General features: G+C 37.7%; 1 protein-coding gene across 4 annotated transcripts in view; it reads left to right on the forward strand.

The window, feature by feature from the left end:
* KCNK5 (potassium two pore domain channel subfamily K member 5) overlaps positions 1-16,158 on the forward strand; it is a 33,452-nt gene extending 17,294 nt beyond the window's left edge. For all 4 annotated transcript variants that reach the window (XM_419478.8, XM_015283798.3, XM_046939075.1 and 1 more), the window contains 4 exons: positions 7,653-7,764; positions 9,120-9,286; positions 10,177-10,345; positions 11,093-16,158. In XM_419478.8, coding sequence (XP_419478.2) covers positions 7,653-7,764; positions 9,120-9,286; positions 10,177-10,345; positions 11,093-11,913 — 1,269 coding nt within the window. In that variant the 3' untranslated portion in view covers positions 11,914-16,158. The remainder of the gene's footprint in view (positions 1-7,652; positions 7,765-9,119; positions 9,287-10,176; positions 10,346-11,092) is intronic.
* The last annotated feature ends 1,130 nt before the right edge of the window (positions 16,159-17,288 follow it).

A 17,288-nucleotide genomic window follows, 5' to 3' on the forward strand; every position in this document is an offset into this window, starting at 1 on the left:
TCTGGTTAAATTGCAAGCTAACAAGAAGAAAACAAATGAGTGCTTTGAAGAATGCAATAACAAGTGTTCCTGTCTGTGACGAATAAGCATTCTCTATCCTGGTTCTTTTTGCCAGCTAAGTAGGATGTGAAGTAAAATGCTTGCACCTGCAGTACTGTCTTCAGTGAGAAATGTCCTTTGCAGCCTAAGCAAGTGATTTCCTCTCTTCTCCAACTTGTCAGTGTTTTGTATTAAGAAATCTTGATGATTGGTCCCCATTACATATATTAGATTGTTTTATGACTTTTTTATTTCTGTAATTTTATGATTTATTTTATTTCTGTACTTGCAGAAAGTTAAACAAAATCCAGTACCCACATGTAAGTTTGTGTTTTGTTCCTTTTGAGACTCAATTTACCTAAGAACTTCCTTCATTGTTTAACATGCATAACTGATGGTGTGTTTAAAGTAATGATGCCAACAGGGGAGGAATAGCTTCCATCAGTACTTGGGGAGGAGAGTGAGGACAACTCCTTTTTATTTAGCAGAATAATTGGAAAGAAGGTCCCTTCTGCAAGGGCAGAAAGGCTATTTAGGATATTAGCCTAATAAAGGTAGGCACCTGTAACATTATTATCTCTTAAGCTTTATTTATGATTGTGTTGCATACAAGGACAGGCGCTTTTGAAAAACTCCACACCCTATATTGTTGAAAATTCCCAGTCTGTATGCAGTGCTGTTCTATCAGTAGCAAGAATGTTCATTTTTAAATCCTTTCTATGCATACAAGTTATTCTGGGACTGGGTATTGTGAATTTTAAAAAGAACAGATAACCCATTGTAATTTCAGGTGCAAATAGGAATAAATTGGCTTATCCAATGAACTGTCTCTTTCTCATAGTCATCTTAATGTACTTTGTTCAGCAACCTTGGTTTGCTTTGAGATATTTCTGTATTCTTCCTCAGTTCTGAACACCTAAATAAACCTCACGTTAAGCTTCCTGAGAACTACAATGAATAGCAATATTTTCTAAGAGAAAAAATATGTAATTAGATTGGAGTGCTTTCTGGTCTTCAAGTCCAGTCATGTCTCTGGAGGACATACACAGGGTTTCCCTATAGCAATGCAGTCCCATAGATGAGAGTATTTTCCCTCTTCTAAAGACCATTTCTGTTTTGTATTATCTTGTATTCTTAACTGCGTTGAGCACCACAGTCTTCAAGTGCTCTCACTGGACAGCCTGTTCTGCTTACTTGGCTAATCAGTAAATGTAAGGGAATCAACTACTCTAATCTGTGGCCAACTTTGTGACGTGAACTTAATTACTCTCGTTGGAATTTGTCTGATTTCAAAGTCCAGCTCATGACAATATAGCCCACTCTGTTCTTTTTCCATCTAATAAAATAATCAGCAAGTCTGATTAAAAACAAAACAAAAAGCAATTAGGCACACAAAGCTCCAGAAACAGGAGTTTCCCCAGTATGCATTTATTTCTTCAAGAAAATCAGTAAAGAGTTATGACAAAACAAACTCATTAGTAAATCAAGAGGGCCCTCTGGGTGTGTTGTATTCTAAATGAACAGACGCAAACACCGTTCATTTTGCTGTTTTGTTACGTAACAAAACTATGCAAAATGAAGACCAGGCATGTATTTACATGCGTTCTTTAAATATCAGGCTTAGAAGTAGGGACAGCACTGTACAAAGTGGCGTGTGCTGGAGGCTCTATTAGGTAAGAAAATATATGCTTAGATGGAAGTCCAAGTTGCTGACAGACCAAAGTTAAGCATAATGAAGGGAAAGAAATAACAACTGTAGAGTGTCTTGGATCTGCAATTAATATGTACATTGGGAAGCACTGTTGCATTAATAGCACGAAACACTGAGGAGCTACCTGTGTAAATGAAGAATCAACAAGATTAGTTAAACTTTTTTCAAGGAGCAAATTTGCTCTTGTTTTACAATCATTTTGGCTAAAATGTGGTATCTACAGTACATTTGACCTATATGTGTACCTTTCTGTTTTGTATGCTAAGATATCAGTGGATCATTTAAATTCACCTTTAGTAAATGTAAATAACAAGGCAATTATAAAAGTTAAAAAAAAAAAAAATCCACTGATATATTGAAGTGGGTAAGAAGAGCTAAGGAGCGCTTATAGTTTATGGAAAATTGAGAATATAGCATTGTTATGCTGTGCCAGTAGAGTGTGAAAACCCTATCTTGTTTGGGATTAAATTTTGGCATTGCTGGAAAGAAAACCCTCCACAGAAGTATGTAAACTCATATTTTGCCAGGATTTTTTTTTCCCAAGTTGTAAGTTTCAGAAGTTTGCCATTTGATGGGAACTGTATTATAAGATTAACTGTTGATTTAAAAATGAAAAAAAAAAAAGTTTTTACTTGCAGTAACACTTAATAAAGCATTTTTAAAGGCAGTTTATGACAGCAAGGGGCAAAACTGTGTCTCATGCTATTTGTAGTTGCTCTACATAGGAATGTAAACACTGGGACTAACACTTGCTTTCCAGGGTTTGATTTTGGCTATGAATTCAGCTAGAACAAAAACAATAAGGAAGGAATCCTGTGTGTCAGTATTGATCTCTTTAGTTTTCAGGTAATGTTAATGTACGTGGCTGCTTAGGTTTATTATTTACATCTGTCAACACCAAATGTCAGAGTTGTGGTTTTCATTCTTCTAGAAGTAAGCTGACATTATTTCTCAATTACTACTTCTGATTTCTTGACCAAATTTCAATTTTTGTTTTATGATAGATGACTGTTGCTAAAACTTGCTGTTTGAGTCTTACATTCATTAAAATAGACTACGCAAATGCTATGATTTGCATGAGATCAGAGAACCTGGCAACTCTTAGTAGGAAGAAGTGCCATGCACAGCAGTTGAATTAACTGAGGATTCACATGTATATGCTCAGTTCATCCAGACTTGGGCTTGTGTAGTTATCTGATGTTCTCTTTAATAAACATGGAATTCTTCTTGTTTGATTCATTCTCACCATCCTTTTCTGATGCAGGTGCTGCTGACTCATATCCTGCACCTTCTAACTCTACTCTCTGCATAGGTCAGTAAAGGACAGTAAAACTTTCACAGGTTAGCAAGACACAAGGGTGTTGCCTGTTAGATCGAGACAATATGGTTCACTTGTCTTATTTTTCTTTCTACAAAAAAGGTCGCAAACCATTCCCCACAGAAGTGAAGTAGGAAATCCAGGGCTCAGCTAAAAGTCTTCTTTTCACATCTGGCATGGTTCTTGTCCTGACAAACATAAAATTCATACTGCAGATGCAGATAATGCTGAGAAGGAAATGAAAGGTCAACCATCCCAAGCCCTACTGGTGAGCATAGTCCTGAAAGACTGTCAAGTGGCTAAGGCAGCCTGAAAGGCTTGTTCACGTGGACCTATATGTTGGCCCTGGTCATGTGCCAGCTTGTTTTGGTCTGCTGGGAACTAGTTCAAGTGAGCTATCAAGATAAGCCTGTCATTACAGTATTGGTAGGGGTGGAATAAATGGATGGCAGAAGCCAGAAGTCCGTGCTTTTCTGGTGACTTAAAGCTATTCTCTAGGGGGGAACATTTACAGCTGTAATTTGCTGCATACACCTGATCTGAGTGGGTTACATACAGAATGCGCCAAATGCCGAATAGCTGGCAGAAATATTCCTGTCCAAACACAGTGCTGCTGCTTTGTATTCTGGACAATGCGCTTTGGTTCCCTCAAAGGATTTCTTCTGTCTTCCAGAATTGATGAGCTTTGATTTCACTGTACACAACAGCCCTCCTAAAGATCAGAATAGCTGCCATTTGTGGTACTTAGATCTGGTTGCTTAACCTCATGATTCTTCTCTGATCTTTCTGCAGCTCTGCCATGTCATTAATAGGTTAATATGAAGATTTTGGAGAACTTGAACTGAAAATTTTCATAAATCATTACTTGTATATATCCAGACATGAAAAATGACTGAGGAAAAATGCTGCTCTGAATTGTACACGTTGGTAAAACCATTAGTTGCATAGTTGGCTTCACTTTCCCTTTCCTTACCCAAACCTCTTGCTGCCAAGACACTTTACTAAGGAAACTATTTTCTCTGATGTGCAACATCCTCCATTCAATCAGGATACATCAGGATGGGGGAGGAGGGAAGTGGAGGCAGTTGGATTAAATCTATTTCCTTTTTTCTTCTTTCTTTTCCCCACTTCTTTAACTAACGTAGCTTAAAATAACAGGTTGTGACATTTTTTGTTTTAAAACAATAATTTAAAAAATCTTTGCTGGTTGCTGAAAAACTGGAGCCATGAACTAGAGCTATAGATAAGAAGCGATAGCTGCCAGTTGGGGCATATTCCTGGTTTGGCTCTTAACATACTAATTTTGATCTAGCTGTAAATTACTTACAAATTCAGGCTTTGCTCTTGAAATAGCTTCTGCTGCTTTTAATATGCAAGCATGTGTCCAAGTGCAACATGCCAACAGAGCAGGACGTTTCTGTCCATGATGACTGTATTGTCTGTCTAAGCAAGGAGTCCAAGGAAGTTCTGTCAATCTAGCTGTGACCACACACAAATGTTTCCTTTTTTCTTGAAAAGGAATGACAGAGAGCACTTCTTTTCTCTATTTACATGTAATCCTAAAACAATATTATCTACATCAGCTAGATCTTGTAATATAGATCTGTCTTGACTCATTTTTTATTATTGTTATTGCAAAGATAAGCATTAACAATTAAATATGTTTTGATTGCATAAAATCTGATTACTCTAAACAGCTGACTGCTACTGTAACTTTATAGCTGAAGCTACATAACTGCAAAAACCACAGGGGACAAGTGGAAAGGATATACATTTTGCTTGGCATGGATGTATTCATCTATTTTTGAGAGATCCAAAGCCCTTTCTTTATTTTGCAAGCCATGAAAAATGTCCATACAACTACTTGTACCACTTTACCTATTTGTTTTCAGGTGCTGGAGGTAATCGTGACAAATTATTTTGTCTATGTATACTGTGAATGTCACTCATACTTCTGAAAATTCAAGCCTCTCCATTGGTATCACCTGGCATTTGAATGGACTTCTTGGAGGTTGATGGATGATCAGTCTCCTTATAAATTCTGGTTTGTTTATTGGAGTTGTGTCTTTACACTTCATTGCACGTTTCAGATCCTCCTTTGCAAAGGCTTTACCAGCACAGAAGTTTTCTGGTTTATTTTTTTGTTTGTTTGTTTTCTTTAAACAAAATAAAACCCACGACCAGAGTTGCTGCGCATTCTGTTTTGGGAATCACAACGCAGCTGTAGACTTCTCTAACTTTGATTGCTAATCCCTGGAAAGTCGTGAGTCAACTTGATCATTAGGGAGTCTGTAAAAATGTGAAGTGTTCATAGAGCTCAGATAGCTGGCCATCTCTGTCCCAAAATGCTTACAGGCTGGATGTGAAGGGCAGCTTATCATTCCAGCAGCTTTTTCCCTTGAGACTGAGCCCTCTTCACAATTCTAGACCTTAAGCACCGGCAGATCTTAAAGTAGCTGTACATACGTAGTTGGAAACTGAGCTCATGATCTGAAGGTGGAGTAACACAATGAGATAATGGTCCAGTGACAATGGAAACAGATACCTCAGTGTGTCTCTTATGAGGTCAATTGCTCTGTGAGAAAACAATAATAAAATCCAAGTGAACTAATAGCATAGAAAGTAACTGGAGAAATTGTGTTTGATATAACATATTTTGGAGTTCTGCTGGATAGTGGAAGACGTCAAGGCCTCTTTTGATAGGTCTATCTGGTGTTTTGAATGTTTTTTGGGGACTTTCAGGTAATTCGTTTGCAAACCCCAGGAATTAATGAAGCTACTTTAGTCTCTGCTAGCTGAATTCTTTTGATCTCTAGTAGCTGACTCAAATATTTTTGGAAGAGGGTGGCTCACTTTTTCTGCTCTCAAACAAGTCTGTTTTAGGACTATTTCTTCAGCACTGCTTTCTTATGATGAATGATTTCATAAGTGAGAATTCTTTCTGCATCCTTTTCTGTCCAGAGCCTGCTGGCTACGGAAAGACTGCAGGCAGCCTTACATACACCTTCGGTTTACTAGCAGAAAGGTCCAATTCTGTACCTTCATTCACCTTCAATGCTCATCCTTTTATCTTCTATAATAGCTTGTATGTTGAAAGTGCATTTTTAATTAAATTGTTTGCATTTTGTATGTGTACAGTATGTTCACTTTGAGGGCATTTTTATTACAGTAGAGGAGTGGTGAAATGTAATAAGTCTCAAGAATAATTAAAACCTGTGTTAACTTGTGTATGTTTCTAGTAGCAATTGAACTTTGTGTTGAGTCTCTTCTGGGTCCAAGATTAGATCTTAATCAAGTAGGAAGGAAGTAAGGGGCAAATAAAGGAAGGGTTGTTTGTACATACCTGTATAAATTCTTACCAGTTTAAGGCAAATCTCACCTGTTATGTTAAAAGGTATTTAGCTTAAGAAAGTTTCTGTGTTCAATGCTTATCAAAGGAGAGAGATGAGAAGTGGAATAATATTCTAAATCAGCTGTTCGAGCTTTTTTACCTCTCTGTACATGGATGTAACCTTAGAGTACTGGTTTGGCCACCTTGGTTTACACTGAAGGGAAAAAAGCAGAGCAACCTGGGAGGGCTTTAACAGCAGCACAGCGTGGCAGAGGGAAGATGTAAATAACCTGGGATTTTTCAAGAGAGTGTGATAAACTGATGTTCTCAGTTCAGGGAGCAAGAATGCCTAAATCCAAATGATGTGAGATATTGATTTAAGTTTTGAGTTTCTGTACTAAATCATCAGGTTCTTGTATCAGAGAATTTTGTATAGTCAAGTCCTAGAAAGCCAAGGGAGGCTACGTCTTCCAAGTCCCTTCTTAGAAAAGGCAAAGGCAGTTAATAATTTTTCAGCACCTGAAGACATGAACGCATGTCAAAAAACCACCCCTGCTAAACCTGTGAAAATGCCAATAACATCACTTTCTTCCCCAAAACATTGTAAACAAATGCTTTGTAGGTACAAAGATGAGATGAAAAAGGGCTGAATTCGAAGACAGAATGCTCTTGCATGAAATACTTTGGAAAAGTGTTAATTTGTCTTTCTTCACTGAAAAATGCAGTTTTACATTGACTTATAGATGGTCTGACTTTGCCAAGGACAGCAGATGAGATAGCATTAATTACACAGTCTTTGTGAAGGATTCTATCACATGATGTTCATACCCAAGTCTCATGGAACTTAGGTAACAGTTTTGAAAAGGGTAGTAGTTCTGAAGATGTCTTGAATATTAAGCCAAATTCAGGGACTATGCTAAATGTTAAATGCCAGATCAGTCTGGAGGATTGTTGAGTTTCTGGAAGAGATCCATTTGGGTTAAACTAGAGCTAATCTCTAGTTAAAGCCCATATTTAAATGTCATAGTATTACATCTTGCTAGCTGAAGCTAATTTTTAATATTACATAGGATTATAGTTAGTAAATATACTGGGCTGGCCTTCACAAAAAAAAACCAAGGACTTATGTGATCATTCTTCAAGTACAAATGAAGGGAAAAAACCTCTGAGGGACAGATACATTTCTGCTTCAGGCTGCCACGATTTCCCAAGAATGACTGTAAAGAGTTGATTATTGTTTGTTTGTTTTTCAGGTTGTATCAAATGCTGCTGATCAGGGAGTTGCCATCACTGGGAACAACACTTTCAACAACTGGAACTGGCCTAATGCTGTGATCTTTGCTGCTACTGTAATCACTACAATCGGTAAGTATCAACTTTCCTAACTGTTTTCCTTATACTCCAGTGTGTTCATATTCTTCCATTTCTGTGTCAAGCTAGTCTCTGAATAAACTTGATATGGCTGGAATTGTATAGAGTACATGTGTTCATAGGCAGGTTTGTAGAAGAAAAATGTTTCTTGGCACTTGTGCTTTTTCTGTAGCCATGAGTAGTCTCTCTAATAAGAAAGATTCGAGAGCTGTTGGGGTTGACTAGCATCATTCCAGTTTCATTTATTCATGTTTAAAGTAACAAATCAGAAAATTCCTAAACAAAACCATTATAAAGCTTTCTATGAACTCAAAGCACATACATCTAAGATTTTTGTGTAACTATCCTGTTGCTCACATGAATCTTCACATGCTTCTGAATTAGCAATATTCTTTTCTTTCAGAACAATCTAGACTGTTTTTAATCCACTTCTTAAAGGAAGCTAGGAACAAGGAGTGTGTCTTGTGCTTATAAAATCCTCTGCATTTGACATACAGATTTTCAGAGCTGAAAATCATCTGCCATCTGCTTCTACAGAAATTTTTTTTTGCTAGAAGTTATTGCTGTACCCTGCCAACACCTACAATGTTAAAAGAAATAATAATAATAAAAAAATCCAGGAATGCAAATGAACCAGAAAGAGAAGTCTGGAGGTTCATGTAAATGGAAGTCTTACTACTTGGTTCTATATAGTACTGTTTTAATTCATTACTTGAAGTTCTCATACCCAGCTTATAACTTAACTTATGACGCAACGCTGAAGTCAGGAGCACACCTAAACAAGAAAAGTCTGGCAGAAGTTTGTAAACTAGGTTCCTGATTTTAGAGCCTGAGTTTGAACAAAATTCAGTTGAACTACTTTGCAGTGTCACAACACACCTCTCACTTAAAACTCTTACCTTGGGAAGACACCAAGCCACAATGTAAATGTGCAAAATGGATCTTTCATATGAAAGCTTACTTCAGGATGAATTTCATTTCATAATGTTGATTCAAACTCAACCTTAAGTGCTGCTTAAGGTTGGGAAATCTTATTAGAGGTTTTGGGATGAGTTTTTTCTCATGTTTATCTCATGTTGTCAAGAAAAAGATGCATGCTATCCAGGGAGCACTTAAAATGTAGTACTTCTCTCAGCCTGCTCTAATGGAATACACATTTTCTGGAGTAATGTTGGAAGGCATCCAAATTCAGAAAATCAGCAGCTGGAGTAGACTAATGTTCTTATAGATTATGAAGTAAGGAGCATCTGATACAGCAGGAGCCCACGCAGTGTTGTTTAATGTATAGGTAGAATTGCCTTGAATTCTCTGCGACAAGAACAGACTGTGCACATACTTATCTCTTTCAGGTTACGGAAATGTTTCTCCAAAGACACCCTCTGGGCGTCTCTTTTGCATATTTTATGGGCTCTTTGGAGTTCCTCTGTGCTTGACATGGATCAGTGCTCTGGGGAAGTTCTTTGGAGGACGTGCCAAGAGGCTAGGCCAGTTTCTGACAAAAAGAGGAGTAAGCCTGGTAAGATCCTCTGCTTGTTTATCTTCCTGCTGTTTATTTTTGATGCACAAATCAAGCTTACGCTTCTTAATTTACCTGTTCTTGTGGTGATGCTGACACCGTTACAAATATGAATTTCCCAAATGTTGTTGTGTAGAAATAATTGAAGAGGGCTAGATCCTATATGTTAATTCTGCCAGAACTTTTAGTAAATGATATCTTGCAGAAACATTTAATATTAAATATAAGTACTATAACTTCTATGAAGACATGCATTTCCCTACACGAGAAACCTATAGAATCGATGTGGATGAGGCTTTAGTTTCACAAACGTTCCTTGCAAGCTCCTGTAGCATGGAAATAAGCTGTCCTGCTTTGCTTCTACCTTTGTTTTTTATGCTAGCATGAGCATTTTATTGAACCAACTGAAAAACATTTTGTTCTCAATTACTGTTTTTTTCTTTTTTTTCCATGTTAGATGAGTTTTATTTCTAATAACTGCACAGAAATGGGAAGGAATGCAAAAACTGAGCTTCTGGAGGAGGGTGGGATTGGTTTAGGCCTTAGTTTCAGAAACAGCTAGAATTTGCTAGGTTTAGCACCTGAGAAAGTACTGAGTGTGATGGTGAAGTGAATGTATGTACCCAGCTTTGTGAAGCAGGCTTTGTGCAGAGGTTAAATGAGTGGCAAATGGTAGGAAGTGTAAATAGGAGACAAGCAGCACAAACAGTTCTGATCTTCTATATGCACTGTTGTAGGACATAGTTGTGTTCACAGCAGTGGGTGACCTTTAGTGATGGCTTATAAACTTTTAGCACAAAATCTGAAATGGCTGGTACTGTTGTATGATGCTCAGTGCCATGAATGGAAAATTAGATTTGTTTCCATGACTTTTCCCTCTTTCTTTACAGAGGAAAGCACAAATTACATGCACAGCTATTTTCATTGTTTGGGGTGTCTTGGTCCATCTGGTTATTCCTCCTTTCGTCTTTATGGTGACTGAAGGATGGGATTACATTGAAGGTCTCTATTACTCGTTCATTACTATCACTACCATAGGATTTGGAGATTTTGTTGCTGGTAAGTAACTGTATTTCATGTACTGTTTCACTACGTGCACAGTGTGGCAACTCTGCTTCTAAACTCAAATTCTAAAAAGCTTTTCAGAACATTTTTTTTTCTGAATAAAAGATTCAATAAAAACTAAGTACTGCTCCAACTGGGTCTTCCATCTTGGCTTAGATACATAAAGCCTTTATTGGACTCAGTCTGGAGCCAGGCTCTGGAGTTTGTAGGCCTCTCAGCTTCCCAAGATTCTTATTTCAGGCATGGAGCTTTCCCATCTACTACAATAGTTAAGCACCTTTAAAGGGGGCACATCAGTGTTAAGTGATAATCTCTGGGCAGCTGTCTAGAACTAGTCAAACAGGAAATGCTGAACATAATTATGTCTACTTCCTAAAACCTGTCTACTGCACTGTCTTGGGCTTTGGAGGTGGTCCTTGGGAAGTGGAATTCTGAGGCTAATACTTTTCTCAAGCAAAGTACCTATATCTGTATATTTTAATATCTGGGGGAATACTTATAATTTTCCAAACATGAGGAGTATGTGCTGCCATTTGACATTATAGTCCAGTGATCATAATACATGCAGCTAAGAAGTGGAAGACCTAGAATCAACTTTGTCAGAGGGTTTCAGATCCCTGCTTACCACCTTTCAAAGCAGTGTTTAAAGAACTAGGTTCTGCTAGAGTGGAATGGAGCAGTTCTCAGGGTAATAACTGAGATGCAAATCCACTTCTAATATTCTTGTTTAATTCTTTATAGGTGTAAATCCAGATGCAAACTATCATGCCCTTTACAGATACTTTGTGGAGTTGTGGATCTATCTGGGACTAGCCTGGCTTTCACTTTTTGTCAACTGGAAGGTCAGTATGTTTGTAGAAGTCCACAAAGCAATCAAGAAACGGAGAAAAAAAAGAAAAGAGTCATTTGACAGCCATCCTCGGTCTAAGAAACCCCTTCAAATGGGTGCCTCAAAGGATGTGAACATTTTCAGCTTCCTTTCAAAAAAGGAAGAGACCTACAATGATCTGATTAAGCAAATTGGAAAGAAGGCCCTGAAGACAAACAACGACAAGATGATTAAAGTAGAAAATACCAAACAAAATATGCAGAATGCCATTAAAGATGCTCAGGTGACTTACACAAAGTCAGAGGCATTTGAGTATGATGAGTCTTCCCTGGACATTCAAAATGATCATGTTTTGAGACATCTGCATGATAAACGTATTGGAGACAGTCCTATTGAAGGAACCATGTTTGTAAACCAGCTAGACAGGATAAGTGAAGAAGAAGGTGAAGTATGGGATTCCAGAGACTATCGACCCTTAATATTTGAGAATGCCAATATAACATTTGTAAATGAGGATGATGATGAAGAGGAAGATATTTCAGATGATGAGGAAACTTCAAAATCCTCTATGGATGATAATACTGTAGAGGAACCTGACACTGCAAAAAACCTAGTAAAATTCTCATCGTCTGATGAATCTACCTTTACCAACAATGAGCTAGAACTTTCTGTGCCTTATGAACAACTGATGAATGAATATAATACAGTAAGCAATGTGAAGGCTGCAACGTGAAGTGAGCTTGGTAGTGGTTTTCTGAGAATGATCAATGCATATCAAAGAAATTAACAGAGCAAGGAGAAAAGCATGTTTTTGCAGCTTCTCCTATCTCTTTGAAAGCAAAAGCAAGTCCCAAACTAATAACCTCTAGTGTCTTTTTCCCTGTCTTAAGTTGGTTTATGAGCCCATACGCTATGTTTATCTGAAAAGACTTGTAAAATACCAGTTGAATTAGGAGTCCTACTCCTTCTTGGAATGTTATGGTTCTCAAACAAAGTAGACAAAAAAAGACTAGTTAATACACTGGACCTGCTCTGCGTTTATGCATTTCATTGAGGAATTAGTTTGGGAGTATAACTACACAGTTGCAGAGAGATTGTTTCAGGCATCAAATGTGCTCGGTTACTCCACTAGCCCTTCACCTCTGAAAACCTGGTTTTAAGTAACGCTTTGATCAGAAATGGAACCAAGAGATTTGCTTTTTAAAAAAGCTACTCATTGTTACCACAAAAAAAAATGGCGAAACCACAAGTGGTTCTTGATGAGAAACTTTAAATGGAACACTAGAGACAAACAGATCTGAGCTGAGGTGTGCTGGCAGACTGAGGAGGAAGCTTTAAAACATCTGTCTAGAATATGTCTGTGCTTGCCAAATTGTAATTTTGTGAATAAAATATTAATATTTAAAATTCCATGGAATGGATTGAGAAGGAGCTCTCTAACAAGGAAGAAATATCTGGGATGAAGCTTACCAGTTGGGCTGCTAAACTGCAACTCAGCCCCAGAACTGTTGAAGAGTAAGGAGACTGGAGGACCTACTGATCAAAGCATGTAGGAGCACAAACAAAATGCAACTTTTTAATGTTGAAAGTGTCCTTCCACTGTCCATTTCCTAGAGAAAATACTTGAATGAACTTTGTACAGTATCTATGTGCAGTTGAAGTTTTAGTGATGCTGTTCATCTGAGGGTAACAAATTGCCTTTGGAGACATAGATATTCTCCAAACGCCCTAATGCCTGTCAGAATAGACTTGTAGCACTACTGCTGATGTGTGCAGTGTGTTAGTCAGTATTGTTATTTGGTGTTCCTCCCAGCCTTGGTACTTCAGACTAGACTTGAATGAGAGATGATTTTTGAAACAGTTGATTATAATTTGCTTATTTAATTTGTTTTAAAGCTTGACCTATGTGCATATGCAATGGTTATTCTATCCTACTTTCAAGAATGCTGAACAATGTCAAATCTTGTGCAAAACTGTGATATGATCAAGTGATTTAAGGACTTAAGTCACTTTTTAAAAGGGACTTTGGCTCTAAACTCCTGAAAGTATTTGGGTTGGAAATGGGCTTCTAATTGAGAAGGAGTTCTCTCTTTTAATAATGTTTAAGCCCAAATTATTTTGGCTACAAAGAAAATTATACTATGGTTTTTATTTTTCTTTCTTTTTCTGTACCATGCATTAACCCTGACAGGTCTCACAATCGTGGTTCTTGATTATGTGCTGGCAAAAAGAACTGGCTATGGTTATATCTGATATACTTGGAACAGAAAATAGCCAAGGCCTTTGAACCTTAATATGTCTAGTTCTGTTGTTCTGTATATTTCACTGTATTTATGTCATTGCTGTATGTCCTAAAGTTTTCAAAGTTCAGTGAACAGTTAGAGGTTGTCTCATTCTCATTTTCAGTGTAATGCTGGCAGACTTGCTAGCTTTGTAAGAAGAGCTTACAGAATCTTGCAGTGCTGATCTTTAATTATTAGACTTTTCTAATAACTGCAGATATTGGCTGCAGCTTCAATTGCTGGACTGTCCTTTGGAAACTGGCACTCTGGATATCCTGTTGACAAGAAGTTTAGAAGTCATGACTGTGAAACAAGGGACTGTCTTAATTCTTTTCTTTTCAGAATCTTCCATGTATATGAGATTTCTCAAATACAGAGTGAACTGTCTTACTGACAAAAATGTGGAATTGGTGTAATTGGAGTCAGTTGTTAATGTGTATTTGATTGGTGAAGGGAGATTGTAATTTCAAATCCAACTGTGTTATGTTATTGCCATTTGGAACAGGAGTGGCTGGATGAATTTGACTTGTGCTATAAAGAAGATTCTGATTTAATTCTAATTGACTCCCCCACCACATACACACCTCTGCATTGTTTTTAAATGACTCCAAGCCCTCCTTCAACTTCTTTTATATCTGAAGGAGCGTGGTTGACAGCTGTACCTTGTAGCTGTAAGAAATGTGAGATAAGAAGGCATACCTGGTACAGCAGCAAGTCTAGCCTTTTTTCTCATTTTCTTTCCTTTTCTTTTCTTTTTTTTTTCTTTTGAGAAAATGAGAAAGCACTCCATATAGCTTTTTTGTTCTCCAATTTGTCTTCCATTACTGATGCAAAGATCGAAGTTTTAGCAACAATTAGTAAGCTCACGACAGTAAGGAGAGAATAACCTTGCTGAAATTGTATGAAATGGAAAAGCATAGTCAAGGTTTGATCTTCATTTCAAGAAAGTGAATAAATTTCTGTTTAATACAGAAATAATACAACCCAGATATTTGGCTGGGCTTTGTCTGGGAGGGATGTTGCACACTGGAACACAGACTCTCCATTCTCTGTTGCAAAGTGCTGCACTTGTGTGCCAGAGCTGAGAATGGTTGGTATCTGTTTCATATTATCAAGTTAGATGTGGCTCTTTGGCCTTTCCAAGTGTAGTCAACGTAGACTGTGAGTGTGTGTGTATAGTGGGATTTAAAGTAATGGTTTAAATTTATTTTAAAAAGAACAAAATTCCCACTTTTTTGGGGAAACATGATCACACCTCACAAAACTGTTCTCAAGACATCCCATCACGTGCCTTAATGCAGTCCTACTACTGGGAGAAAGGCAAATTGTTTTTACACAGGGGCCAACACAATTGGTCTTGTTAAGCCCTGCTTATTTTCAGTGTTTTGGAGGGTTTTGTTTGGCACACAGCTTTCATGCTGGCTCTCTCCAAAAATTTGAACCATTTCCCAGGGTTTTTAAAATTATGGTGCCATCACAGAAGTACTGAAGTGCAATGCCAGACAGCTTTTTGTCTGCCTGTCTTCCATGTCTTGAGAAAAGTGATGTAGAGGAGTGTCCAGGCTGGATTTTAAGTTGTTCAGCCTCTCAAGTGCCTCTGGTTAATTTGAATGAACTCCCCAGTGCTACTCCATATAGTTTTGTAGTTATTTTATCTGGTCAATCTGGAAACATTTTCTTTGGATGCCACATAAGATTTCATTTGACTAACTAGTAGTGATGTTAGCTGATCTCTTAATGCAATTTAATTACTTCTTATAGGTGAGGCAGATCTCTTGCTGGAAAGAGGAGTTTATTTAAAAAAACAAAACATTTAAAAGCAATATAGAAAATAAATGGAATGGAAGTGCAAACTCTTCTTTCTGGTTATTGCCTACAAGTAGACTGTATTCTCAGTTGCATCGTGTGAGGCATGAGTCTACTTCCCCAACAGTAACTTGCTAATTTTACCAAGATAAGCCAATTCATTAATAAATAAAATCTGGAAACATGACAACAAAAGTTTGTTCCTAAAAAGGTCCTTTTTAATATTATAGACCAGGTGACTTCATCCTTCACGCCATCAATGTGTCACTTCTTGCTTTTGTCCTATGCTATTGAAGCCTGTTTTTAGCAGGAGGGCGGCTTTTTCAGATACAAATCTCACGACAGGAATCTGACATATCTGATGACACTGGTACGAAATTGCTAAGGAAATGCAAGAAGTGGTGTGTTACTTTTTTCCTGAACTAATGCTTTTTGAATCTGTTGCTGGCAATGGATTTCAGAAAACATACAGAAATAAAACCATAGATTGATAACAGATCCATGGTGACACAGTTGTATACTGTGAGATATTTTTCTCCAGTTGAACTGAGAGAGTAAAGTAGAAACAGACAAGCATTGCTGATGAGGAGAGCAAAAAGCAATATACAAGTCAGTTGACCTGAACAGAAAACCAAGAATTCTGTTGTAGACTTGTAATTTTTGTGCCTCGTGAGATTCATTCCACTTGTGATGGATTTGTGTTTTAAAAAAATAAGCTTGTCTTTCATATGGCTTTTGAAGTTTGTATAGTTCTTTCTTTATCACTCCATAATATGCCTGTCTGTTCTTTGTTGCTGATTGTCACTGGAATCACACTGTATGTAAATATTTGCTAAGTCTTTTAAAATGTAATTTATTTTAATATTTTGCAATAAAAATTTTAACATTTACCTTCTCTGACGTGGGGTGAATGGCAGTCAAGAAATGAAGTTTCTTTTTACACATCTCTGTATTTGTAATGCACCTCACAGATAAGACTGGTGCTGTTCCAAAGAGCTTGAAGGTGTAAGGAGCCGATAAAGCAAGTAATATTGGTGACCACTTCAGCAGCATCTAGTCTGCAATTTGATACAGATACAGCTCAGCAAAATATAATACAGCAAGCATTTTGGGCAGCTATTGAAGAAGGTAGGGAAAGTTTATTCTATGGCACTGTTTTTCAGAAGGCTCTTTATTTTCACAGAAGATATACTGAGACAGGAAGTGTTTGCATTGATCAGTACTATGATAAAGAAGGAGCGACTGCTGTCTGCATCTCATCCCAGAGCCATTGAGATATCTGAGTGGCAGTTAATGAATTTTCACGAGGATTCTAGCAACTGTTTATATTCTGCAGTTCTATAGGTATTTACGGTGTTTCAGCTGCAGCAGTTGCCTTAAAATGCCTTAGAAAATAGATAACCTTTTACCTTAATGTGTCGCAAAATGTGACTCAGTGATACACATGATAGAGATGGAGATACCTGCAGAAACTGGGCCAACCTCAGCCTGAGGGAGTAAAGACTGAACATTAGCTTTTGGGCAACTGGGTGAAAGGAGTGAGATGGGAGCTAGGAAAGCTGGGAGATGCATAAGTACAGGAGAGAAAGGTGGATGCTGTCATGATTTGAGTAAGGGTAACCAACCTCTGCATTTTCCCCCTATCCTCAGAAGAGCTCACTGAGCAGAGAAGAAATAGCAGAGGAAGAAGAGGTGCCAGGCTGGTGGCTGATGCCTGTAACAACCAAAGAGAGGGAGGTGGGGATTCTCTCATGATGCCCACGGTAGGACATAACATAATCTGATGTGTACTTGATAACATTTCTATCAGATCCCAGCAGGCTAGAGCTCATAGGCAACTTCCAGTACTTTAGTAGAGAGTTAGTAATTTCAAGGAGATAGGGTAGTAAGAGGTAGGAAAACAGGATAAACCTGTATCTGCTATGTGCCTATTCTTACTGTCTGTGGCTGGCTGCGGGTTCCTCTGAACGTAATAGCTTAATAGATACGATCACAGACCAGGTGACACTTAGAAAAAATA

The sequence above is a fragment of the Gallus gallus genome, chromosome 3 (genome assembly GCF_016699485.2).
Source record: "Gallus gallus isolate bGalGal1 chromosome 3, bGalGal1.mat.broiler.GRCg7b, whole genome shotgun sequence".
Lineage (NCBI taxonomy): Eukaryota > Metazoa > Chordata > Aves > Galliformes > Phasianidae > Gallus > Gallus gallus.